This window comes from Hermetia illucens, chromosome 5 (genome assembly GCF_905115235.1).
Source record: "Hermetia illucens chromosome 5, iHerIll2.2.curated.20191125, whole genome shotgun sequence".
In the NCBI taxonomy this organism is placed as follows: domain Eukaryota; kingdom Metazoa; phylum Arthropoda; class Insecta; order Diptera; family Stratiomyidae; genus Hermetia; species Hermetia illucens.
The window spans coordinates 50,474,976-50,502,312 of NC_051853.1; the positions used below are offsets into that span (position 1 = coordinate 50,474,976).

At 41.5% G+C, this 27,337-nt stretch overlaps 1 protein-coding gene across 1 annotated transcript in view; it reads right to left on the minus strand.

Annotated features, from left to right (window-relative positions):
* Window positions 1-27,337, minus strand: part of LOC119657360 (corticotropin-releasing factor-binding protein) — a 102,490-nt gene that overhangs the window by 428 nt on the left and 74,725 nt on the right. The window contains exons 2-7 of the mRNA XM_038064232.1: window positions 19,498-19,564; window positions 11,484-11,695; window positions 11,255-11,361; window positions 11,005-11,123; window positions 10,755-10,912; window positions 24-126 (exon numbers count right to left, since the gene is read on the minus strand). Of these exons, the coding sequence (XP_037920160.1) occupies window positions 24-126; window positions 10,755-10,912; window positions 11,005-11,123; window positions 11,255-11,361; window positions 11,484-11,695; window positions 19,498-19,564 (766 nt within the window). The remainder of the gene's footprint in view (window positions 1-23; window positions 127-10,754; window positions 10,913-11,004; window positions 11,124-11,254; window positions 11,362-11,483; window positions 11,696-19,497; window positions 19,565-27,337) is intronic.

Genomic DNA, 27,337 nt, shown 5'->3' on the forward strand with positions numbered 1-27,337 from the left:
AGTTCCTATTTCTGGAGTATTACCTGGTTTTTTTGTATGACCGCAAATGTATGTTGACCGTTCCATGTCATATGAGTCAAGCCCACCTGTACCACCAACATCCAATCGATCTTCCATTGAATCACACTAATAATAAAATAGAAAATAAGATAAAGTATTGGCTCTCAAAATATTGAATAGGAATAAATATGGAAAATTTCCGATGCACCAGCATGCAAGCTCCTTCACTTTACAAGTCAAACAGTAAGTGATGAAACTAAAGAAGGTTCTCCTTTTTTGCCATAGGCAAGTTATTAAAAAACTACTATATATCGGGAACCAGTTCTTCAGTTCTTGAATGTTTTCCTTCTAGAAAAAGAATCCATGACAACTTTGTTAGTGTTAGTACAATTTCTACTTTCTTAGAGTATCCTAAGGTACAAATCCATTTTGCAATTAACTAACTTAAAAGAAGAGTGAACGTTCAGCTCTTGTCTAGGTCCCCCCATAGGTACTAACTATTCTTAATATCGCTTAACTTCGGGGTCCACTTTCTTCTTACCACCTAATGGGTGGTAGTACCTCAAAGCCCGAATGTTAATTTCGGTCTCGAGTTTCGAGGAAACATTATGTTAAATTGGCGAGAAGGATCTGCACATTTTGACGAGCTAAAGTTTATTATTTCTGGCAATACTGGTTCCATTTTATTGAGTAATTGTTTATTAGAAAACTTTTAGGCATTTAGGTGAAGAAAACGCATTATATACTTCAAGGTGCGGAATAAATAAGATTTTTATTTATAATATTAATAAATTTTTGTTAATATTTTTTTCTTTGCTTAATTAAATTACAATATAAATTAAACAGAGAGAAGTCACCTCCTCCCCCGGCTCGTCTGTCTGCAACTGACTCCGAAAAACAATTTTCGCTGCGAAAAATTGTTTTTCGATGTCATGGCCGCCACCATTCACACTTGTGTGCGTCCGACACGCAAGTTGTTCGTTTCGCACCACACTCCACGGCCAGCTGAAGCCAAAGGGGCTCCCTAAACTCAGCAACCCTAAGTTAAAACGGTCGCGTTACGCGCATCTCGCCTTGGTCGCGTTTTCTTGCTAGACGAAGGGCTTTAATCGAGCCAAGGAGACCCATTTGACCGTGCCTCCGACGGCTATAATGGTGTCGGCCTCGCTCGAGGACTTTGGAGGGGCCCCCATAAGGTGCCTGCAGCCTTTCTAGCGGTCTTCAGCGTCCTGTACCACCTTTCGTGCATCCCATTGGACTGCGGGTAGCACGCGGTTGTCCGGTGACATTTAAAGCCGAGAAGTTTTCCCAACTCTGAGAAAAGAGAGGATTCAAACTGCATTCCCTTTTCGGTGATTATTATTACCGGCACACAAAAGCATGGAATCCAAGATTGTGCAGTAATATCTTTCAGAGGTATTGCCTCAGGCTACCGCACGAAGCTATCGATGATTTTGAGGAAATCGGCGGAAATATATGGCCTTAGTTCCTTGTCTGAGCGCTCGCAATATATGCTGGATGTTGAGCTGAAGATAGGAAACTTCCTAAATGTGTATTTGGGGTTGGTCCCCAATTTCAAAAAAACTGCGTCGTCCTTCTGCGCCTCGGCGATTGCCGGAAAATCGACGGTGCGGGGATCTTGACCATTGCAATACGTGACAAAGCCTAAGAAACCGCGTTATCTTTCCCAGACATGTGTTGAATGTCGAAAATGAGCTGGCTGATAAAGCTCAAGTACTAAAGTTGGCGACGAGACGGTTTTTCCAGCTTGTGTTTTAAAGTAAAACTGAGTGGCTTATGGTCATGAATAATGTAAACGGCCTGTCTTCAAGGGAATACCAGAAGTATTTAATTGCGAGGTACGCGGCTAATAACTCACGACCATAGGTATTGTAGTTCCTTTGAGCGGGGTTGAGCTGTTTGGAGAAGAAGTTCAACGGTTGCCAGATCTAATTCACTTTTTGGGGAAGAGCAGTACCTACGGCAATATCGAGGCATCGACGAATACGGCTAGGGGTACATTTTTCAGAGGGAATGTCGGAAGTGGAGTGTCCACCAGTTGCTGCTTGGTGGTCTTAAACATCTGAACAGCCTCTGGGAACCACACAGTCGGATGGGAGACTTTGGTTTTCGGCCCAGACAAGAAGGTGTTAAGGATCGATTGATGGTGGCGGCTGTGAGGAAGAAACGACGATAGAAGTTTAACATGCTCAAGAACCATCCGAGATTCTTAACCGTTTTTGGAAGTGGGAAACTCGAAACCACTTGCACCTTGGCCAAATCCAGTTGTATGCCTCCGAGGTAATCAGGTGGCCGAGGGATCCCACCTGCGATTGAAGAAATTTGCACTTTTCCACATTGGGTACTAGACCGGCCTCAAGGAGACGTTGGAAAATGCACTCGAAGTGCTCTAAATGCTCGGACTCAGAGGAAGGCGTACGTGACCAGGACATCACCTAAACACACGAAACAGACGTGAAGCAGCACAGAACACAGAGTGGATCAATCTCTGAAAGCTTTGCGCCCCGTTGTACAGTCGAAAAGTCATCCTAGTGAACTTGCAGAGTCCGAAAGGTGTGCATATTGCTGTTTTCGGAATGCCTTCGAGAGCCACAGGGATCTAATGGTATGCTTTGACTACGTCCAAGGACGGCGAAATACGACAGTTGGTGATAGAGTGCGCAAAATCATGGGTGAGTGGGATGAAATCGTTTGATTTAGACGCCATTGGGTTCAGGAATCATGAGAATTGGCGAAGACCAACAACTGTCTGAAAGTCTGCAGATACCGTATTTAAGAAGTTCTTCGAAGTCTTTCCTCGCAACTGCGAGCTTCTGCAGTGGTAATGGACGCACCTTAGGAAAGATCGAAGAGCCAGTAGTGTTAATGTGTCCTGGGTACGTCAGCTACGGTTTTCGTCGGGTTGGTGGGTGGTAGCGTCTTCACCTTTGGCATTGCGTCCAAGGTCAAACGCAACAGACCGGTAACGTTAAGTCTTGATCTGATATCGAGAACAGGGTGAAGGGTGAATCTCAGGTTCTTCCCAGCATACCAGCTCCGTAGGACTTGCAGCAAAATCTTCTCGATTGGCTGTCCGAAAGCCAAGTAAAACGAGTGGTAGGACCTGCCACTAAGAAGGGTCGTCGTTGAAAATTGTTTTTGTCGCAAAACTATCTGGAGTAAACCAAATACTGGGAACCAAAACAGAAATCTAAAGCCCGCCGTTAAGGATAATGGCAGCATCATCAGAAATATTTAATCACAAAACAATCTCACCCTTTGAATATTCAGAAACTCTGTATTCTAAAATGATCGTTCATCTTTTTTCGTTGTTGTTTTCCGAAGGCATTGTATAACATGACCGTATATCTGCTCTGTATTAGTAAATGCATCTTTATCGTTTGTCTAGAGCTAATGCGACAAAAGGAACCTTCCTTGAACTCCATCAAAATAATGCCTGTAACTGTATACGTCCAATTTCATAGTCTGCGTACGTTGACCAAATTTTCGAGACAAGTGCATGTCACAGAAAGACATATAGGAAACCGATTTTAATGAGGAATCAGTTCTGTCGATCTCAACCCTTCACATACGCGATGAAGCTGTTATTTTTGTTTTTTAATTCCCACAATATTCCCCTTTTTAAATTTCAGGTTTCGATTTGATCCCACGCCTCGGTCAAATGACGCGCTAAATTTTGGATAATAACTCATGAAGGATTGAAATGTCCAAATGTTTTCATGATGAAGTAAAGTAATTCTCTTTCAAGTAGTAATAAATTATAAAATTTTGCTGTACTACTGTCTTTCACGAGTGGTTTTTTATAAGAGAACATAGAACTTTTTTTGTAGATAGATCGCTAAGAATGTTACCTGCTTCATGAGCCTGAAAAAAAACTTGTTTGTTCCCGCTATAGAATCACCTACCTATTTTGTAGCTGATATCAAATCTAAGATTTGCTTTGGAAAATGCTAATCACACCCTTTGTTTGATAGATAGATAGCTTTATTAGTGTAAATCAATTCATGTTCAGATACAATCAATATTTAAGTGATACTGACTAAGTCTTTTCAACTATGGTAAGTTGTGCAGTATAAACAATCTTAATAAGTGCAATCGCTTCAATTCTCAAAATTCCCTAGGAAAATTTAAAAAAAAAAAAACCTAGCTTGGACCCTTTGTTTGATATCGCACGCGGCTGTATTCAGAGAAAAAAAATGCGCTCTTCTTCACTTCTATGGGCCCTACTTAGATTCCACGGAAATTATGTCTTGACTGTATACGTCAGTTTACGGGATCTGCATATGTCAACTAAATTTCATTCCAATAGGTACAACTGCTTCCGAGCCAAACGAAATTGATTTTAATTAGATTTTTTTTCTATACAAAACCTTAATGAAAATAAATTTTTTTGTTTATTTTTTGTATGTGGTGCTAACACTTTACTTCTTAGGAAGCTTTCACAGCCTTTACACAACGATTGCAACCGGACTTCACGATGACATCTGGTCGCGCGAAACAATCAAAAAATAATTTTTATCTGAAACAAAGAGGTTTGATCAACCATCGAAAATTACGGCCCCACGTTCAAAAACGGAAATCAATGCTGCACCTCCACCAGCACTCGTAATTGACAGTTTTAGAACTTTACATTCATAAAAATTTCTCTATTGCCTGAGCGGAACCACTTGCACGAAATGTATTCAATTGCAAGCTAACATAGGCATGTACTATGATATATAAAAATGTATAAAAAGAAGTCAATGATCATTTTTTATTTCGGAAAGCAAATAACATAATTGTATAATGCATGTATAATGATTAAATCGGGATTAGATTTCTGACCGATTTTAATTTTGGTCGGCTAGGTTAGTTTTAGTTCCAGATCGATATTAATGAAAACCGGGCCGGATAAAAGGCACATAACCAAAATGCAATTAAATTTTGAGTTATTGTTATCATTATTTTCTCTAAGCTTGAGTTTTGCGTTTCATTTGTGCTTCTTTTTCGTAATCGAACCATCTCTATGAAAGCAGCGTTACGATAAAAAAGTACCGTCGCCAATAGTTACTAACTCTACTCCAATGTTTTTATAAAACACAACAACGTTATTTTCTTAAATTTTTAAGTTTCTTCGATCACGCTCAGATTAATTCATGAAATATACAGAGGACAAATTTGTTGTATAACTTGGTATTTGGGCCTTGCTTGTTCCTATTTGTGTGATGTTTTGGTAATATGCAAGAAGATGGACGTTGCAATTTCTAATAAATAAATTTGATTCTCGATATCGCTTGGAAATTTTCACGATGCTTTTCCGGATGCAGTCATCACTTTGATAGGTAGGTAGGTAGGTAGGATGAAGCTTAAAGGGATTCAAAGAACTGCGTGTGCAGGTGCTACTGGGCCTCCGCAGTCCTGCCCGGCAGATGCTCTCAATATACTCCTGCATCTCCTCCCCCTAGATCTCCACATTAAATACGTTGCAGCGTGCAGTGCGGTCAGACTACGTGAGTCCGGATGCTGGGCAGCGAAGTCCTAAGGCTACGGCAACATCCTAGATGAAGTACCTCGGTAAATCTGGGCATTCCCCACGGACTATGCCACACGTAAGCTGAACTTCACGAGAAACTTTGCTGTGGAGTTTCAACCAGGGCAAAGTGGACCGGCGGCGTGTTGCAAGGTTATGACTCAGCATTCTTTATCAACGGATCAAACATTGCCTGTGGAATCGGCGCGGGGGTTTTCTCGAATAAACACAGTGTATCCAAGTCGTATGGCCTCTCAGGTTTCGCCAGTGTATTCTAGGCAGAAATACTGGCGATATTGGAAGTTTGTCGATGGCTGGAGCAAGATTCGAGCCCCAAGCGTCACATAGCCATTGTGATCGACAGCCAAGCGGCCATCAAGGCCTTGTACTCAGCGACGACATCTTCCAGGCTGGTGGAGCAGTGCAGATGCGCTGACCCGTCTGGACGACACGCTCACGGGCACCATTCTCTGGGTTCCCGGTCATAAGAACATAGAGAGGAATGAGCGGGCTGACGGATTGGCTAGGCAAGGTTTTGCTCTTGGTAGCCCTTCGGTGAATACAGTGGGTGTTCCACTGGCGGCTGTCGGGGGTCGAGTCTGCTAGCAGCCCCGGGCTTAAGATTGCGAAGGTAAGCTGTGCCAGGTCAGGAGAATTTGGCCCGCTTATAACATAGTCCGATCACGGGAGCTCCTGTGCCAGACGCGTGCAAATGCATTCAAGATTACGGCGGTCTGCACGGGGCACTGGCCCATAGGGGACCATGCCAGGCTCGGCATACCCTACAAGGGAAACCCTCATACACTTTCTCTGCGATTGCCCAGCTCTAGCTAGAGTCAGGCTACGGACACCGGGTAAACCATTCTTTGATGACCTCAGAAAGAGTACTAGCTGCAGGGTGGGAGAGCTGATTTCCTTTGTGAATGTTACAGGCTGGCTCTGAAGATCCGAACCGGCTAGACTCTGCCTCCCTGCTCCCATTACAGCAGTCGCGGTCTTAGGAGTTTGTGTAATTGGGCTCCTCGGAGCGGTCACTGATACCTACACTTTGATAAGTTTCATTTTATATTTCTATTAGGAAGTCGGTCCGCTATTTTATTTCTACTGCATCTTGGCGAATGGATGTTCTGACATCGGTTCCCTAACTTAACTTTAGTTTTCTCATCATCAATCAAAATACTCACCACAGCCGACAATATATATATAAGAAGTCACTGGTCCTCTCGCATGTAAAAGGACATTTGGGACACCTTAACATGGAATTGGCATAACACTCTTTGGCCGCTACTTTCGGGACGTCCCTTGAGTATTCGAACTATTCTGAGAATTACAACCAGTAGCATCCATAACGATTTATTGCCACCACCATGTAGGCAAAAGATACTTAGAAATTCGTATTATTCCACTAAGCGGGTTGTTAGCTCGGCAGGTTATTTTTCACCCTTGCGACGGAAAACCACTTTTTTTCCATCATATTTGAATCTCTCACGTGATTTTTCTCTCTCTCTCTGTACTCTGTATTTCAATACCTGTGCTCAAAATATCAATAAATGTATAGTGAAAAATTCCCATCTGTATCTTTTTTCAGTTCTTGGAAAGAAAATTCACTAAAACGAAAAAACAGCTTTCACACAGGATGGCCCCACTTAAGTTTTGAATGCTGTTAGAAAATGAAAACCTAATTTTTGAATAAAATTATTCCAAATGGATATAGTTCTTTTTAGAGAAATACTCCTTAATTCATTGACCAACATAATCTAATATTTTTTGTACACGAAAACCAACAAAGGAAACGCAGTTGTAATAATGGATAAGAATGAATACAACAGTGCCCTAGAAGATAAATTGAAAAATGAGAATTTTTTTAAGTTGAGATACAATCCTCTTCCCGACTCTATAAAAAGGATAGAAAAGGCGCTCAAGTAGGAAAACACTAGGAAACATTGTAGACCTCAGGATGCCAAACCCGTCTTTACCAAGATTGAGGATCCAGTCAAAAATCCATAAGCAAAGTAATGAGACACGAGAAATCACAGCGGACATCAACTCAGAAATCAGCACCATCCGAAATTATCACAACAAGTATTCAGTAAAAAATAGCATGGAGCTAGTGGAGAAACTTGATGCACACAAAAACCTGGAGGCAAGCGACTGTCTGGCATCATTCGATGTAAAAAAGAAGCCATTTGGAAACTCGAGGAATAGCTAACGGAACAATGTCTGGAACTTAACGTGAGGAAAAAGCCGAAAATCCATGCAAAATTAACAGCTCTCTGCATGAATGAGAACTACTTCACTTGTAGAGACGAATTTTACAAAACCACCTCAGGAACTGCAATGGGGAATCCACTATCCCCTTTGATAAGCGAAATCTTCATGAAAAGCATAGAAGAAGAAATTGAAAAACGGAGTATCATGCCAAAATTTTGGGCACGTTACGTAGACGACATATTGGTTATAATCCCAAAGAAGATATCGAGAAAACATTGGAAGCAATAAACAATGGAAAAGGAAGATGACCAACGAATAGTGTTTCTGGACCTAGCAATAATAAGAAACAACAATAAACTTATGTTCGACATATTCAGAAAGAAAACTCACACGCAGCGTACCATAGCGAGGAGGCCGAAACATATATATGGGCAGAAAATGGCGGTTTATTACAGTATGATACATAGATTGCTAGTGGCACCATTGACAGGAGAGCGCTTCAAAAAGGAAATAAGTTACATAAAAGACATCATCATCATCATCAACGGTGCAACAACCGGTATCCGGTTGCCTTAATAAAGAACTCCAGACATCCCGGTTTTGCGCCGAGGTCCACCAAAGAGATATCCCTAAAAGCTGTCTGGCGTCCTGGCCTACGCCATCGCTCCATCTTAGGCAGGGTCTGCCTCGGCTTCTTTTTCTACCATAGATATTGCCCTTATAGACTTTCCGGGTGGGATCATCCTCATCCATACGGATTAAGTGACCCGCCCACCGTAACCTATTGAGCCGGATTATCCGCAACCGGACGTCATGGTATCGCTCATAGATTTCGTCATTGTGTAGGCTACGGAATCGTCCATCCTCATGTAGGGGGCCAACAATTCTTCGGAGGATTCTTCTCTGGAACGCGGCCAAAAGTTCGCAATTCTTCTTGCTAAGAACCCAAGTTTCCGAGGAATACATAAAGACTGGCAAGATCATAGTCTTGTACAATAAGAGCTTTGACCCTATGGTGAGACGTTTCGGGCGAAACAGTTTTTGTAAGCTGAAATAGGCTCTGTTGGCTGACAACAACCGTGCGCGGATAAAAGACACAGTGGTGAAAAATGGACATAGTAGGGAGGAAATAGACAGAATATTCCGTAAAATATAAAATTGAATGAATAGGGACCAACTCACAACACTCTACAAGCAGCAAAAAAGGGATAATCCACCTATCAGAGTGAGCATTACATATTCATCGTTAACGGGCAAAACAAGGAATACGCTTTCAAAACACAACATCGAAGTAGTAAGTACAAGCGCCAACAAACAACTGAGCACTAAGCTAGGTTCAAGCAAAGACAAATTGAACAAGTCAGGAAACCGGAAGCTGGACGCTTCAGGTACGAAAGGTTTTGTGTATTTCTTAGTACGTAGCACGTAATATATCCATATATTATGTGAGAGTATCCACTTTCGGGTGGTATTGACATTCATAGTCTTCAATTTTCAAAGAAGCAACAAATTTGACGTATTATAACTTTGTTAGTAATAGTGCGATTTCCACCATGGCAAGATCATGCTCTATACTAGAGCCTATATCACTGCAAAATTTCATGGTACTAGGATGAACTTAAGGGGGGTTTCCAACCAATTACAAAAAATTATAGTAATATACTATTATTAACTTTATTTGAACAGATATCGGTATGGAAGGTATTTCGGAGCCCAGGCACCATATAGTGGCAGCCTCCTGATTTTTTTCAGGTTTTTTGGTTTGGTAGTTTCTGAGAATGGCCCCCCTAAAGAAGTGATCACTTTCAACCACCAGCGCTCCCCACCCATCCAACGAATGTCAAAACTAAGATCGGCTTTGAAAAGTACTAACTGAGACCTTTAATTTGATACCCCACATGACTATATTTGATGAAAAAAAATTTTACACCCCCTTTTGCATGTATGGGGACCCCCCTTAAATTCGACGTAAAAGGATGTAATTCACTGTATGCGTGAGCGTTCACAGTTCCCACCTTTCTACAAAATTTGGTGTCAATCGCTATAACCGTCTCCGAAAAACATGCGTGTGACGGACAGACAGACAGACAGTAAACCGATTTTAATAATAAGGTTTTGTGTTTACACAAAACCTTAAAAAGGAGAGATGAGTGAAATTTAAAAGGTCAGCTGCCCAGAATGTGAAAAAGTATATATTGGTCAGACTAAAAGGCTAGTGACCACAACATTCGAGGAACACATAAGAAAGTACACCAAACGAAATAGGGACGACCCTCGAAACGTCAAATCAATAGTAGCAAGGCATATGGTGGAAAAGGGACATACCGTAACGATGGACAATATGGATGTTATAAAACGGGTGCAGAAAACCCACCTTTTAGATGCAGCGGAAAGCATATGCATCATCAAAGAAGGGAGGCAGGTAACCTTAAATCACGATGAAAGGAACTACCCAACGACCCTGATAAAAATAGGGGAAAAAATGGGAAGGAGGGGGGAAAAAACAATTATAGAGTAATTAGTAGAGCTAAACCTTACGATATAAATAGGGGTAGTTTAAGATAGGTTAACTAATTAGGTACTAGCACTGAGGAAGGAGGCACGTGGTCTCTCAAACAATTGTATGCGGAAGGAAAATAAAAATATTTACAGTATAAGAAACAATACCTAGTTCTTTTCTTAATTTATATATCAACTGTAAAAAAAGCATGGACATTAATTTCACCTCATAATCTACCATTTTACACTGAATGAACATTTTTGATGATCATATTCTAAGAGTACATTTGTAAGTTTGGCCCGAGAGGATTTCACTAGTCAATTATTAATTTGATCCGCAGTTCATAGTCTGCTTCTAATTTCATCCCTTTGTATTTGTATTACCATCTATCTATCTGTTACCATCTATCCGAAGGGATAATACTAAATTATCACCGCATTTGACCGTAGGGAAAACATGTGGTTTTCACTGTATCTTCAATACCAATTAAAATAACATCAAAATTGCACTTACCTCGTAATCAACTTTTTCTGATTCGGGCTTCCCACCTACGTTGATGCTAACAAGTGAAACCACCGCCGGAAACAATGCCGTTAATGTACAATTCCCGCGACGACCGTAATTTCTCAATGTGTAATAAGAGGAAACATCCTCGACCATAATATTACAAGCTGTAAGATACAAACGTTGGATAATAAGCAAGCTGAAGGGTACACGAGTACATGAAACGGAACAGCAAATCCTAGAAAATAAAGCAACTTACGTTCAGGGATGGTTCGAAAATGTACGTTAGCTATAAAGGACCCGCGGATAGGTATCCGATACTGTAAAAGCGCGGCATTCTGGCTGGATCGGAAAGTCTTTTTATAGGACATAACAGGCCTGAAAGGCAGACATTTTATATTATTATCTTGAACAGAAGCAGCTCACGGCTACCTACTAAGTACGCGATTCAATGCGCAGTTAATTCATTTCATTTCCTTTATTTTTATTAAAATTAAATGTCAACTTACCAATGACTGTGGTCATTGCAAAATTCGGAAACTCGATTGTTTAGCGACCGATGGTGGTCTTTCACTCCTGGGAAATAATGTCCATTCAACTCCCATCCGTCCACAAACTGAAAGCGATTTATGAAACAATGTGATGTTCATATGAAATGTTGTAAGCAGTTTCTCAATTGCCGCCGTAATCACTTTAAATCAGGACTAAGTGAAAAAAATTCAAAAAGGAACATCTTACCGCCATTAATCCGCCTGACTCGCAGTTCACGTCGAGATGCTTTATCGTAATTTCTACAAGTTTATCTGGCTGCCCAACAACGTAAAGACCACATACAGTCATCGGATTCTCGACATCGACCATATTCATTTCTTTTTCATTTTCCGCTCTGCCAAGATGCGGAATCTTCTTGAAAACGAAATCTCCTTCCTCCGTTGTTACATGCATACAGTCTGAAAAGGGGGGAAATCAAACCGCCAATAGTGCTGTTAGTAGTAGTATTGAGGAATGGTCAATCAAATGCTTGGTACTATCCCGTTACGGGTTAAATATCCTGCGAATGTGCTAAGCCTCGTTCAAAGTGGAGGACTTGGGAAGGCGTTAAATCCAGTGAGCCAAAGTATGAGGTTCCGGAAATCACAAAATTTATTTACGGACTTTCAGTACAAATTGAGATTGAATGCTGTCGAAAACATTTAAATCTGCGAAGACAATAAAACAACTGCCAACTTTTAAACAGTCCCTTTTAAATGTTTATGGGTTGTTGAAACCCCCGCTTCCAAAGGAAGTCATTCTAAGGCCACGAATATTTGAAATCCCCAAAGTAATCCTGTATTTTATTTTTATTTTTCGGAAATTAAACTCTACCGATAAAAAATTGAGACAATTTAATGCATCATATCCAAGTGCTACACATCCCGACATCCACCACTCCTATTTCCCCCACCAGGGACAGAGAATAAACTCAGATATTTGGCGACCATTTAAATTGTCCTTAGCCATAAGCTAAAACATAAATTGCCTGTTTACATAAAAATGTTTTGGAAGGAAGCATCGAGGAGCCGCCATGGACTCCACAGCAGGAGATTTTTCACTTCACCAAAATCATTATTTTGGTAATCCGCAAAAAAGAGCTTTTCGAATGGCTTCCAATGAACACACACAGCGGCGAGTGATGAAAAAATTTGATTGCGGCCAAAATCATGAGTAATCCCAGATGAAATGAATAATCGACGGAGAGCCGCCCACATCCTGGCCGAGGACTTGCAATAAGTGACGAACCTGCTGGTGGGAGTGATTTGCTGGCTTGGCGGAAGGAGAGGCTTCTGAAGGTCTATATTATGGTCATAAATATGATTGCGATGGAAGGAAAAGTTTATTTGGTGGCACTTCGGATTGCTACGCTATGTAGTGCAATGGTAATAGATCATCGAAATAGACAGCATTCAAGGGCGTTGCGTTTATTCGTTTGGTTAGCTCAATAGGCTTTCAGTGCTCTCATTTTTCAGTATAACGAACTCGAAATTGTGACGATTACGCTATTGAATCGATGTAAGTAGCTACTTGACCTTATAGTTCATAATTTACACTCCCACGCAACGGCGTAAAATGGATTGGAATGTTTATGTCCCCCATGCTCCTTGTTTTCTCTGTGATTCCATACCATCTTGGATTATTTTTTAAAAGATAAATCTGAATGTGGGAATATTCTGACGAATTCTTTCCGTTTATAAGCTCTTTTTCACAAACAAATTGGAGTTCTTTCAGAAAGGTGAATTTCTTGACAATCCATATATGTATTTCTCGACAGTACCAGAATCAGCCTGGACTTTTTCAAGACCCAGAGCTAATTTCGTTCATTCCTTGAAAATTCGAGCATTTACTATGATTATTACTTGGATCCTGAGCAACTACTTTAAATATTAAATCCACTTGTGTTCAGCAGCTAGCAAAGATGCTGTCACAATGTAAGGCTGAAGTCGTCGCATAACAAGAAACTCGCTCTACAGGGGCCGGTTTTCTGGAGTAGAGCGACTATACTACATGTTACAGCTACCATCCAGTAAATGATGAGTTCAGAGTAGGTTTCTGAGTCGGCAAAAAATGAAACCTGCTGTTATCGAAGTCGAAGGTGGAGCAACAAGAAATTTTCTATCCCACATATAAGGAAGGAGATATCAGAAGATACAGCAATAATAGAAAAATCACATTGCTAAAACCATCTATAAGATGTTCGCGCTGCTATCTTGCTGCCCTGCAAGTTGGAGTTTAAAAATACATTCGAAGTATTCCTCGTTCGCCTCTTTTGTAAATTTCGAAATTTTATTGCAATTGAAGCGTCAACAAAGCTTCAGATCGGGACTGAACTCTTGGCCATGACGTTTGAGTATCGAAAATGGCAAATGATTGGTTTCAGAAATCTGTGCACCCTCCTCGACAACGGTATCGAGGGACCCCGCATTTTCGCTACCTCTAAGTTGAGGGATAATTCCAGCTATATAAGCTGAGTATTCTGGACCTAAGTGAAGTTAGATGAACTCTGGGGAATATTTCTCTCCTCTTGTGGCACTGTATCGCCACAATCTCAATTGCAAAGTCAGGCCCATCTATGACATCTCTGTAGTACTACGCACCAAAAGGGATTTTCGATATAGTAGAAAAGGATAATCTCTATGACGAATTACACGCAAATTAGGGGAGGTTTCATAAAGATAACATTGTGGTTGTGATGGGTTTAATCTTAACATTAACTTGGACTCTGACAGCAACCTGCTCAGGCATGTGATACAGAGGCACGGTCTTGTTGTCACAGTCTCAGTTGGGTTTTGACTGACCTGTTGTGAACATCTAATTAGATCGATCGCATCGCGATTGGTAGTATGCTATGAATTTTTTTGGAATGCGCGTAACAAACGTGGTGCGATTTCGTTATTGGTGGTGGTCTATGGAATTTATGGATGATATGGTAAGCCACCACCGAGTTACTGCACTTAGGGATCTACTGGAAGCCGGTGGATACCAAACAAACCAATCCCAACATTTTGGACCACACTCATCAGCACAAAATCGCCTCTTCTAACTGCATTATGCACCGGATGCAAACCCTTCCTATATCCTTTCAGGGAACGGTAAAAGAAACCAACAAATTTTGAATTGCAGGAATACACCGCCCAGATCATCAGCAGTTTGGGCAACAAATAGAAGGACTTTTCAACGGCAAGCACCCCCTAGACTTACTCCGCAACAGCACCTTTGGAATTTAACCAAATCACGCTTTCATTGTAACATTTTCAAAAGCACAAACAGCCAGATCAACAATCTTTTGCGATCAACCAAAGATAGACAAAACTTGCTACGCCCATTACGACAAAGTGAATATCGGACAGAGGAAAAAAAAACATGGAAACACGTCTTGAAGACGCATAGTGGAGGCTGTTTTTGGCGAGAAAAAAGGGAACGACAGACAGATAGCGTCTACTACACTTATGCGCCATCGTTCGGGGTTACCTGAAATACGTCAGTCCACCCACGATTTTCCAAGATGCCCACCCGTCGGACACCTTGGGAGAGTGGATTCAACTGCATGCGATCTCTTGTAAACGTGAGACCTATCCACTGCCACTTTTGCCTTCCGATCATAGTGCGCACGAGTGCCAGGCCGTGCGCTGACCAAGTTTTTAGTTTATAGTAGTATCAAGTCAGCGTACTCCGATGATACTTTGCAGACAGGAATTGACGGAGGCTTGGGAATTTTGAATTACAGTGGGGGTCACCGCTCCACTTCCCATTTCCTACTTCTATATTGCAACACAAAGAGAAAATTAATACAGAACATCTTGGTATTGAGGTAACTTCATTTTCAGATTTTAGATAAAGTAGCGAAAGCGGATTTAGCGCTGTTAATGCATAGCCTAGATCCAATTCAGTGCCACCGTCGGCAGAAAATACTCTTCCTAGATATATAAATTGATCGACGCCGCAGATAGGGAGAGTGCGATGGCACTTCATACCGGGAACCTTAATTTTGTTGATGTTTATCTTCAGTTCCACTCTACTTGTCTCTTTTCCCAAATCTCGATGAGAGAGCAGTGTTTGAGGAAAGACTTAATGGTTCATGAAGTTTTTCCCATCCTCCGCACAAGACAGCTGGCGAAGATCATCGACGACAAGAAGAAATAGTATACGGTAACAATATGCAACTCCGCTTTGGACCTCAAATTCGCCTTAGATTTTACCTCGATGCAGCACGTGACATTTTACGTCATAATATGATGCTCTGATAATATTTATTAGTTTTTCCGGAATATCCATCCTGCGTAGAGCGCTCCAGACACACTTCCTGCCCTGTGAGTTGATGTATCTCCCATCAGTCTCTATATAGGCACGTGTTTGCTCATCTCTGGTGGGTGGGCCAAAATGGCTACGAGAAGGTTACTCAGAACATAAAACCAAAATGGCTACGAGAAGTTTACTCAGAATATAAAACCAAGAAAAAGTAAACTTACTCTGCATAGCTCGGAAATCCAGTACCGGCGGTTTTTGGGAGTGAACAAGCGTGCGCCCGGTCGTTAATATCATTCGGCCGCAATGGTGGTGGATAACTTGGTTACCATAGTATCTAATGTTGCAAGTAAATCAGATTTGGAGAAAAATGCGTTCAAGCAAAGCAAGACTTTACCAAGAACCCGAAGACGAAAAATGGTGGGTTGAAAGAAGATCGCCAGCCGATTAAGGTAGTTTCAACACCCATCGCATTTTGCCAAGAAGGCAACCACAGAATAGCACATTAAATGCTAATGGTGGGGGGATATTTGAAAGAAGTATTCCAGCTAAGGCTTACAAAGAACAGAACTACCTTTCATACAGCTTGATGCAAAACTAGTTCAGGTGTTTGAGTTTATCTAGGACAAGCACACCGTGCGCCAAGCTGTCAAAAACATAGTCAGACCCATTTGGGTTTTTTTCATTATACATTGTGTCCGGATAGCTTAGTGGTTAGAGCACTAGCCTGGCGAACTTCGGATACCAATCGACTGAGTCAAATCAGGGTAATAATGACTACATTGCTTACAAGGTACTGTAATTCTGTAATGTACCGTTACGGTTTTGAATGAAGCGCTCTAGCACACTTGAAGGTCCTGATCCAATTGGATGGTCGCGCCAGCGTTTATTATTATAATAGATCGCAGACTTCATTAGAAAGGTATTCCGAGTGCCACCGGCATCGATCAGAAGGCTTGAGGAGTTAGGTCTCATTGCCAACGAGTACTAGTGCAAAATGAACCCCACGCACATATTGTGGAAAGGAAAGGCGGGGCGGGATAACCGGCACATTGCCGGAAGTTTTGAATGCCCGGAATTTAGGATGACTGGAATGAAAAATGAGGTTTATTCAAATAAATCAATCACTACAGGGTCCCTCAGGATTTACTTGACCACACCAACTATAAATCTGAGATGTAAATTACCATCATTATTGGGTTTACGATCGCCAAGCTATACAACGCATCATAAGTGAGTCAGCCAGTGGTTTTGTGTGAACGGAAGAAAGCGATACATATGTGTACAGCTTCTACATCCCACCCAGTTTCACATTGTTTTAGATTGAAGACATATTAGGCAACCTTGCTCAACCAACCAAAAAACTTTCAGAAAGAAGACTCAGGCTGGTCATGGACCAGATCTTTATCAGCCATGTACTAGTGTGTGATATATGATACTCACAGTGGTCATTAAGCAATTACTTTCGTGAGTGAGTGAGCCATAAGGAGAGGAAACACCATACTCAAAGCCAGGAAGGAAATCAAGCTGATCTACAAAGTCATTGGATGAACAAGTCTTCATCAAAGTGTGGCTAGACCAATCTACTAAGGTTAGAGGACTCCTTAGAGGGAGATCTCCATGTGATATAATGCATTACCATGGCACGTGAGACGTTCACGCCTAGGAAGTGCACATTTCCTATTGTTGGGACTTTGAATTGGTCAGTCCTCGAGCGAACATGCATTTAAGGGACCCCGCAAAATCTTCTAGTTCGCCATCCAACGTAACAAGATGGAAAGTTTTGAGTGTCCCTGCTCAAAGGCGGATGCACAGATCATGTGCTCCAACCTTTCCAACCAAAAGAGGGGCCCTCTCCAACCAAGAGAGGGGCCCTGACACCTTTTTCTGAATATGACGAAAATTCCTGCAATAACCACAGACGAGCTATTGAAGATTTGTAGGCGAAAACAAAACTCCGGGCCTGGAGGGAATACCGCTGAGTTGTTCGATATTCCCTAAAGCAAGGAAGCAGCAGAAGTAAGTACTGTTTAAATTAAAGATTGCCTTGGAAGATATTTTTCCGTTTTATTGGGTAAAAGTATCTAATTTAAACAAATACGTATTTCGGAGACCAACTGTCCCTTTCTTCAGTGTTATTATTTTCTTTATACTATTGCCCAAGGCTGAAACGCCTCCGACTGAGCCATCATCAATTTGTAACTGGTTACTGGCTTGGCCGGAAATATAATTGACGGAAAGGGTAGTACCAGCAGATTTGGTGTGATGATCAGACGTGAAGAATGCAATCAACTCGGCCAATTGAAGCCTTATATTCTGTACGGACTGCTGTCCGTAGCGACGATTGGTGTTCCCACCTAACTGGTTATTTTTGTCGATAGCTGCTTGCAAGAACAGTACGATACCGGTCATGGACCAAACTAGTACGTTGCTTCCGCGAGTGTACCACCGAACTGCCTACTGCATACTCATTATGGCGGAACACCATGTACAACGATGTACTTAATCTTTCCGTTCCGGAGGAGGCCACCACATAGTACTGGTTTAGATAACGCAACGCACATTAACTGAGTGTGAAGAAGGTCAGCCCTAAGTGTATGTTTTGCCTTCAGGACAGTCTCATATGATGTGGAGTATATATAATATTCCGTCTCTCCTCTATTGTAGGTGAAAAAAACCGAAAAAGAGAGATCAACTAGTAGCTAATAAAAGCAACGAGACCACTCAAAAAAATTTCATTAGTAGGTTGATTCCATCGGTAGGTGGCTGGGGAGAAAGCATGTGGATACACCAATAATAATCCTGCCCGCTTTCTTACCGGCCATGGAGGTCACCGTTAGTAACTATACACGTTTTCATTGTCTACCCTACCAGACCTTATTTGAACAATACGCCACCAATGATGAGGTGGTGGAAGCTGTAGAAATCCATAAACCTCCCACTATAATCGTTACGCTCGCCAAGACCATCCGAGGAACGTGTTATCAGAAACCACCTTCATTCAGATCACCCATTGCGATCATAATATCCCCTTTAAGTAGTCTCTTCTGAACTGCGCGTAATTACTCATCGAAAATATTCTTCCCTACAGTTGTATCAGAAATCGGCTCAGGTTAGTAACAATCCGGTGCGGAATTCATGTTGGTTACCATTTCGCAAAACACAAAAGCATATTGCCTTAAGAAGGAATACACCCGGAAAGCTCAGCGTATATCGTTGAATTTGTTCTTTCAAGTTAAAGAAAATGAACATTCTGAGGACCCTCGTTGTCGAGGAGCTTACGCACATTCCAGAAACCAATCATAGTTTGTTTTTCATAATCAAAAGTCGTAGCTGTGGGGTTAGTCCCTATCGAAGGCGTTGCTGGCGTTTCTGTAGCAGTAAAGTTTTGATATTTCGCCTATTATGACAAGGAGGGAATATCTTGCTTGTATTATTAAACCCCAGCTCAGAGGGTTATCATAGCAGAGCCAAGATAAAACTTTACACGGCCCTAAATAAAGACCTGCATAAAATACCGAAAAAAGGCAATTGCAGTACGAAAACGACAAATATCTTCATTTCCGAAACACCAAGATGCGTCAAACGACTTATTCCTTTATCAAGCTAACGATAAATTGAATCTTGGAGTGACTTATTAGTTCGTTCTGACAATTCGCCTCATATAACAAATTAATTAACATATCCTCCCTTATAATGAAAATTCTAGTGGCAAGTTTCCAAATAATTATTCATAAATATTATACGTGGCTACAGATTAGATTAAATCTTTCGATAACCATCCTCACAATTCAATAACTTACCAACAAACCGCAGAATTGATAGGGTTCATCTATTTATATTAAATTTCATTCTCACACTGCTGCAAAGTATATTCGGAAGACAAGAAAGGAGACATTCGAGGGTTCATAATACTCAACCTCTTCATAAAGAAGAACCGGTAGAAACCACACCATCATAACTAAACACTTACCCGATATCGGATGAATTTTGATTGGTGGAACCATTAGCTCAAAAGGATTCTTAACGGAAGACCATGCCTGTAAAAGACAAATATATGAATTTGTAAGTAAGTTGTGTGAGTAGTTAGCGAGGGTGACGGTTCAGTCTGTTTGTTTCCTATTATAACGAAATTTGACGTACTTTAGTGGTACTTATGAACGTGTTCATGGCTGGGAGTGATTAAGAGACATACAAACGTGAAGCGTGCAAAAAATAGAAGATAATTTACCGAGGATCCATGTTACCATCCATAGAGGATTTGATTTTATGTAGACGCGATTTGTGCTGAACCCTAATATATTCCATTTTGCAGATTATCTCCACCCACTCTGTTAACATGCTGATTTAGTGAAATCCTTCCGGAAGAACCCTTTCATTAAAAGGAAACAATACGAACCCACTGTTGGCATATAGTGAATGAAAACTCAACAGGCTGACCCTTAGCTGAAACAGTTCACTGAACACTTTTCACCAAACACTTAGTTTGACTAATGCAGATGCCAGTCATTGCGGCTTCATTATATCCCTTTCCAAAATTGATTTAAGGAAAGATTCAAATGTTCGCTCTGTTGAGTTAATTTTTTCCCCATTTAAACGTCCTTAAGTGTAAACACTTTTTCCTTCGAAACAATTCATAAAACCTTCGACTTTCGCTCGAGTTGTAAAATACTCAGTGACACAAAAAATGAAGGGAACCCATAATAAGAAAAACAACTTGGAATCAACTTAATCCTTTACAAATTCTTTTAAAGTGACCGAAATTTATTCATGCATTAATATTGAAAGAAAACTTTCCGGATTTTATGAAATTGACGATCATATCGCCAAGTTAATTTTAGCCATGAAGGTTTTGAGGTTCTGCGTATTCCAAGTGTCTGCCCGCTTGTTTGCCTGTCATACCCAATTTGCATAGTATGTGAAACCCATCACAAGCGGCTGTGAGTTTAATGAGAGTTATATACATAGGAAAGGTAGGTGGTGTAGATTTTTGCTTTTCCAAAATGTTCCATAGGGATATCAAATGAAAGCGCTCAATTAAAGCTTCCTTGGACTACTCCAAATCTCAAGTATAAAAAATCATAGTAGCTACAATGTAAATCAGGCAATGAATCAATGGTGCATTAATCTCGGAGATCTGATAAAATTCGATGAACGGTAGTAGTAATCTGCTTGATACCCGAATAAACGTTAGTTTTGGGATCTTACTCATAGTTTTCTGGAAAATCTCAATACACCTATGTGTGGAAAGTGGAATATTGTCAAAGTACCATTACAAATTGTGTGATCACCCCCAGTTATTGAGCTTATGCTAATTACCGGGTTCATGGAGGGCCTCAGAGGTAGAATATTCAAGCTGACCTTTGGTCAGTCTAGTTAAATAATGACTTCGTACCGTTCACAAACGATGCTTAATGAAAAACTTATCGTCTAGTCTTAAAGGTATATGGCTGATTTCCAAGGAAACCAAAAGGAGAGAAATGAATACAATTCATGACGCCTTCATCTTCCGACATATGTACCCTGAAAAATTCTGCTCCAAATGTGTGACACTGTAAAGCCTGCCATTCACGTTCAATTCGGCCTGACAGTTACGCCGGAAGAGCCCGCAATGCACCCGGCCGCCAGTTGCACTAAAAGCACCATTCACGTACCGGCAAGCCGCAATATCGTTAATCTAACTGGGATGTTGAAAGCCTCGAGACGAGAATTTGAGTTATTTTTGTGTGTGAGTATTTATCAAAAATGTTCGCCATCAATAAAAATGCTCGCCGACGGTCAAATGAGGATGGCTCAGACATAACTGACACGTTGAATTGAACGTGGATGGCAGGCTTAATAAATGCGAACTATTACATAATTCACTTAATTCGCTTTTCAAAATCATACGTCCATGCCTAGGTCTTCTTCTTCTTTTGTGTGACACAAAACCTTATTAGAATCGAATCGATGTCTGCCTGTGTGTCTGTCCGTCTGCCTCTCTGTCAGTCTGTCACACCCTATTCGGAAACGGCTAAACCCATTATCAAAATTTGGTGAGAAAGGGTAGTTTGCGAATTTATTTACATGCAACGGATGGTATCATTTTGCACTGGCATTAAGGGGCGGGAATACATGTGAAACGGGGTGTACATTTTTTTCACAGAATATAGTCGTGTAGGGTATCAAATGAAAAGGCTCAATTTGTACTTTTCGAAGTTGATGATATTTTTGATACCGGGTGAAACGTAGAGGAGTGAGGACTCAAAATGTGTTCCCCAAAAAGTTAGCATGCCTCGTTCTCAGGGCCCATTTGGCCGAAAAATCTAAAAAAAAATCACAATGATGCCTATATACGAAATCTAGACCTCAAAATACACCCCATGCCGATACCTGTTAAAATAAAGTTAATTAATAACAGTATATTATTAAGTTCATACTAGAAGTACAAAATTCGGTACAGTTGTAAGTAATATAATTTTGGAAGATTTAGCAAAATTCCAGCTGTTATTAACAAAGTTATAGAAAGTCAAAACTATGTTTTTGGCGTAGATTTATCGCACTCTAAGACATATAAGAACGGCGGAATTGGAGTCTGGAAATACATATAATATTACTTTGGCAATTGTTGGAGTTTGAAAATGTCATTGTTCGACGAACGCTTCAAATACAATGTTCGAAAAATGCGTTCTTTGAAAATACTGGGACCGGACTTCTTTCGACATTCAACCAAATTCACGGTTGGGTGAGAACGAGATGGTATCAAAAACAAAACGAAAGATTAGTGTTAATTGATTAATTTTATTGCCCGCACAAAGCAGGATGAGAAGAAAGGAAACGAAAACGAAAACGAGAAAACAGTAAGCAGCGAATTGCGCGTGAAAGATGATCTGATAAACGTCAAGCGATGATCTTGATAGAGAACCGCTGTAAATTTACACAAACAGTCAGCGCTGACGCAGAGACGAGATGAGATGAGAAGCGGGAGATTTGAACAGTCATATATCAAGGAATATTTGGAGGTATATCCGAATGGGAAAATATGAATAGGAAATTTCTCAGATAAGATGGACACAAAACCTTTATACCCGAAGCGTCTAGCTTCCGGTATTCCCACTTGTTTTAGTGGTTAACGATACCAACGTCCAAAGACAAGACTCCATTTTGATTTTTTTCAGAGACTCTCAAACTGGTCAGGTACTGTCTTCTTGGTCAGGGATCCTATTCAATTCAATTTTCTTCAATGTACAAAATATTTCAATCGAGCACGTTAACAGTCGTTCTATTACACAGGGTTTTTAAGATATGTATTTGGGTTTGTAGAAAAGAATTTAGGATAATAACTTAGACAACATCATTTAAATCGGAGTGGAAATCGTTGATCGAAATGAAAATGAATTTTTTTTTAATTTTCTTTAGAACCAAGTAGTGCTCCATTGGCAGGCGGCAATGAATAACAACTGATTGCCAAATAATAATAAAATTCTGAAGTCACGGCTACCTCCGTTCTTTCCAGTCCTCGGAGTACGTTCAATTAGAATCAAGGACGTTCAATACAAAATGAGTGTGTGGTTAGCGGGTGGTAGCGGCTTCAGTGTCCTTTAGCAGACACAACAACCCGGTGGTGTTAAGGCCAGACCGAATATCGAGTACAGGATCGCTGGGAGCCTTAGGGGCTCCCCGTAGACCAGTTCCGCGGGGCTTGCAGCAAATTTCTCGTTATTGGCTGTTCGAAGGCCAAATAGCACGGTGATAGGACTTGCGATCAAGAAGGATCGTCTTGGGCATCTCATTGGACTGCAGGGAGTACATAATATCTATTTCAACAATTCCACATCCATACCTATATCATATGTATTTATAGATGAAAATACATTAAAATACACCCCCCCCCCCCTCTCCCAACTTCATGATGTTAAAAACTTATGCGTGATGAAAACAAATAAACTTATTTATTATTATCTGGCATTGAAACCGATGGCGTTTGAAGTCGAGAATTCTGCCAAGATTAGAAAAGGAAGGATTCTCATTACATTCCCTGGTGACTGATTATAATTGCCGACACTTCGAAGCATGGAATCCACATTCGATAGAGGGCCTCAGCACAAGATGTCTCACCTCAGGCACAAATGCATCAGGCTCCACGTGAACGTACCGATCATTGTGAGGCAATACCTCAAACCATGTGAGCCAAACCATGTGTCTATTATGTCGAGATGGATTGTGTGAAAGCACTTGGGGAACATCTTTCTTTACATGTTTTATAATTTTGCACTTCTGGCGTGTAATGCACTCTCTGGTCCAAGAATTAATGTCCTTGTTCATATACCATCTGAAATATTTTGCAATGACTAGCTGATAGACTCGGATCACTATCTCGTTGGCAAAATCAAAATCACCTGAAGAGCGTTATCATAAATATGGCCACAAACATGCTTGGCCCCAGCCGCAAAAGGAGTCGGGACGGCTGGTTTAACGATGAATGTAAACTAGCCATGGAACGGAAGAATGCTATATACCGAGTAATGCTGCATTCTCAAAGGACGCGGGCACGTGCAGAGACTTGTCATGAACTCGGGCGAGCGGAGAAGCGACTTCACAAACGGAAAAGGAAGTCTGGGAGAACCAACAAGTCTGTGAACTAGAAAAGTACAGGGAGCAACCGCACCAGGCGCGCAAGTTTTACCAACAAGTCAGCAGGATGAAGTCTTATACACCTCGATGTTCATCCTGCCAAGACGAAGATGGAAATCTGATTTCCGATAGAATGGGCATATTGGAGCGATGGGTTGAGTACTTTGATGAGCTACTGAACAACCAGAACATCGGCGAGTTGGAGGTCCCGCCAACTGAAGATGACGGTGAGTCAAATACTGCCACCACCAAGTACAGAAGAAACAGTCCATGCAATTCATCGGCTTAAAAATCATAAGTCGCCAGGAGCCGATGGAATTACAGGCGAATTGATTAAATATGCAGGCGACCAATTACACCCAATGGTTTATTGACTGATGCTCAAAATATGGGACAGCGAAACAGTGTCTGACGACTGGGAACGAGGTATTATCTGTCTCATACATAAAAAGGAAGATATCACGCTGTGTAGCTATTATAGAGGTATCACGTTGTTGAATACCATCTATAAGATATTTTCCGCTATATTGCTAGGCCGGATAGACCCATACGCCCAAAACATTATTGGCCCATACCAAAGAGGCTTCACTCCAGACAAATCAGCAATATGTCAGATTTTCCCTCTGCGGCAAGCAACGGAAAAACTGTTTGAATATGGACATCAGTAACACCATCTGTTCACCGACTTTAAACCCGCCTATGATAGCCAAATAACAACCGATAACAACTACGATGATGAAATCCGCGCACGGTTGTTGTCAGCCAACAGAGCCTACTTCAGCTTACAAAGACTGTTCCGCTCGAAACGTCTCACCATAGGGTCAAAGCTCTTACTGTACAAGACTATGATCTTGCCAGTCCTCATGTATTCCTCGGAAACTTGGGTTCTTAGCAAGAAAAATTGCGAACTCTTGGCCGCGTTCGAGAGAAGAATCCTCTGAAGAATTTTTGGCCCCCTACATGAGGATGGACGATTCCGTAGCCTACACAATGACGAAATCTATGAGCGATACCATGACCGTCCGGTTGTGGATAAAATCCGGCTCAATAGGTTACGGTGGGCGGGTCACTTAATCCGTATGGATGAAGATGATCCCACCCGGAAAGTCTATAAGGGCAATATCTATGGTAGGAAAAGAAGACGAAGCAGACCCTGCCTAAGATGGAGCGATGGCGTAGGCCAGGACGCCAGACAGCTTTTAGGGATATCGAATTGGTGGACCTCGGCGCAAAACCGGGATGTCTGGAGTTCCTTATTAAGGCAGGCCTAGACCGGATACCGGTTGTTGCGCCGTTGATGATGATGATGATAGCCAAGCCAGGGTAAAACTGTACACGGCCATGAGAAAATTCGGTATCCCGACGAAATTAATAAGACTGACTAGGCTGACCCTGACTAATGTGCGAGGCCAGATAAAAGCAGCAGGATCACTCTCAAGACCATTCGATATCAACAAAGGTCTACGACAAGGGGATGCCCTATCATGCGTCTTCTTTAACCTGGCCCTCGAGAAAGTGATCCGTGATGCTGAGGTAAATGCGAGGGGTACGATCCTCTTTAAGTCCACCCAACTACTGGCCTGTGCTGAGATCATGGATAGAACGACCCGAGACGTACAAACTGCCTTCTTCCAGATCGAGCAGGCGGCGATTAGCGCGAGATCTTGGGCTGCACACCAATGAAGGTAAGACAAAGTATATGGTGGCAACGTCCGCACCGAAAACCAACCAACCAACAACATCAAACCGCACTGGTCAAACGGGAAGAATAAGGATAGGAGAATACAACTTTGAGACCGTTGATAATTTCCCCTATCTAGGGTCGAAAATGACAACCGACAAAAGCTACGATGATGAAATCCGCGTACGGTTGTTGTCAGCCAACAGGGCCTATTTCAGCTTACAAAAACTGTTCCGCTCGAAACGTCCCATCTTAGGGTCAAAGCTCTTACTGTACAAGACAATGATCTTGCCAGTCCTCATGTATTCCTCGGAAGCTTGGGTTCTTAGTAAGAAAAATTGCGAACTCTTGGCCGCGTTCGAGAGTAGAATCCTCCGAAGAATTTTTGGCTCCCTACATGAAGATGGACGATTCCGTAGCCTGTATAACGACGAAATCTATGAGCGAAACTATGACCGTCAGGTTGTGTATAAAATCCGGTTTAATAGGTTACGGTGGGCGGGTCACTTAATCCGTATGGATAAGGATGATCCAGCCCGGAAAGTCTATAAGGGCAATATATATAGTAAAAAAAGAAGATGAGGCAGACCCTGCCTGAGATCGCATTAGTGGACCTCGGGACAAAACCGGGATGTCTGGAGCTCCTTATTAAGGCAGGCCTAGAGCGGATACCGGTTGTTGCGTCGTTGATGATGATGATGCTGAAAATGGTATGAAGCCGAGCTTCCAGTACAGATTTTATTAACTTCCAGCGCTGAAAGCTCAACTGTAACCTACCACGATGAATCCATTTTTCGTCGAAATGTTTTTGTGATGCTTCGAAATTAGGATCCGCCACCTACAGCAAAACAGAAGGTGGTCACGAAAGGTTTTGGGTACCTTACGTGTACGAGGACTCATATGAAGCATGTAAAAGGAAGCCCACGCTTCCAGGGTTTGAAGTTAAGAGCGCTATACTCCTAGCGAAGCTTATGGAACTGAAGAAGGTAACGATGTATCGGTGGAGCAGTCTAATGGTATTTTTGGATTGTTTTAAAAAAGGCACAACAATGCTGGAAAGTGATGTCCGCGAACATGTAGCCCAGTTAGAGATGTTTGATATTCCTGTTCTTAGGGCTACAGTGAAATCCTCAGAGTTTATCGTTTACTAATACCCATCTTGGTTTGTTGGAGCGACTCTCAAGCTTTTCATGCTGGTTAAAGTTGTGGATTGCAGTATTTATTTTGCGGACTCCCGAACAATATGAGCCAAGTCGACTTCAGGTTCTCCAGCAAATACAGACAACTGAGTTTACTAAGCAAGTCGAAGATATCGTGTAAAAGAATTTTAAATTCGTCCGTTTATTGACAGAAAAGTTCCGCAAGCACCCGAACCTGCTATCTCGGAGTCATCACATTACATTCCTGATAATCCAGGAAATGCATCAAAATATTCTGTTTAGTGGTGTTGTGAATGTTCGGAATTAGCTGATGATGAAATATTGGATATACATCGTTGTCTGATTTGTGTCAGATACGT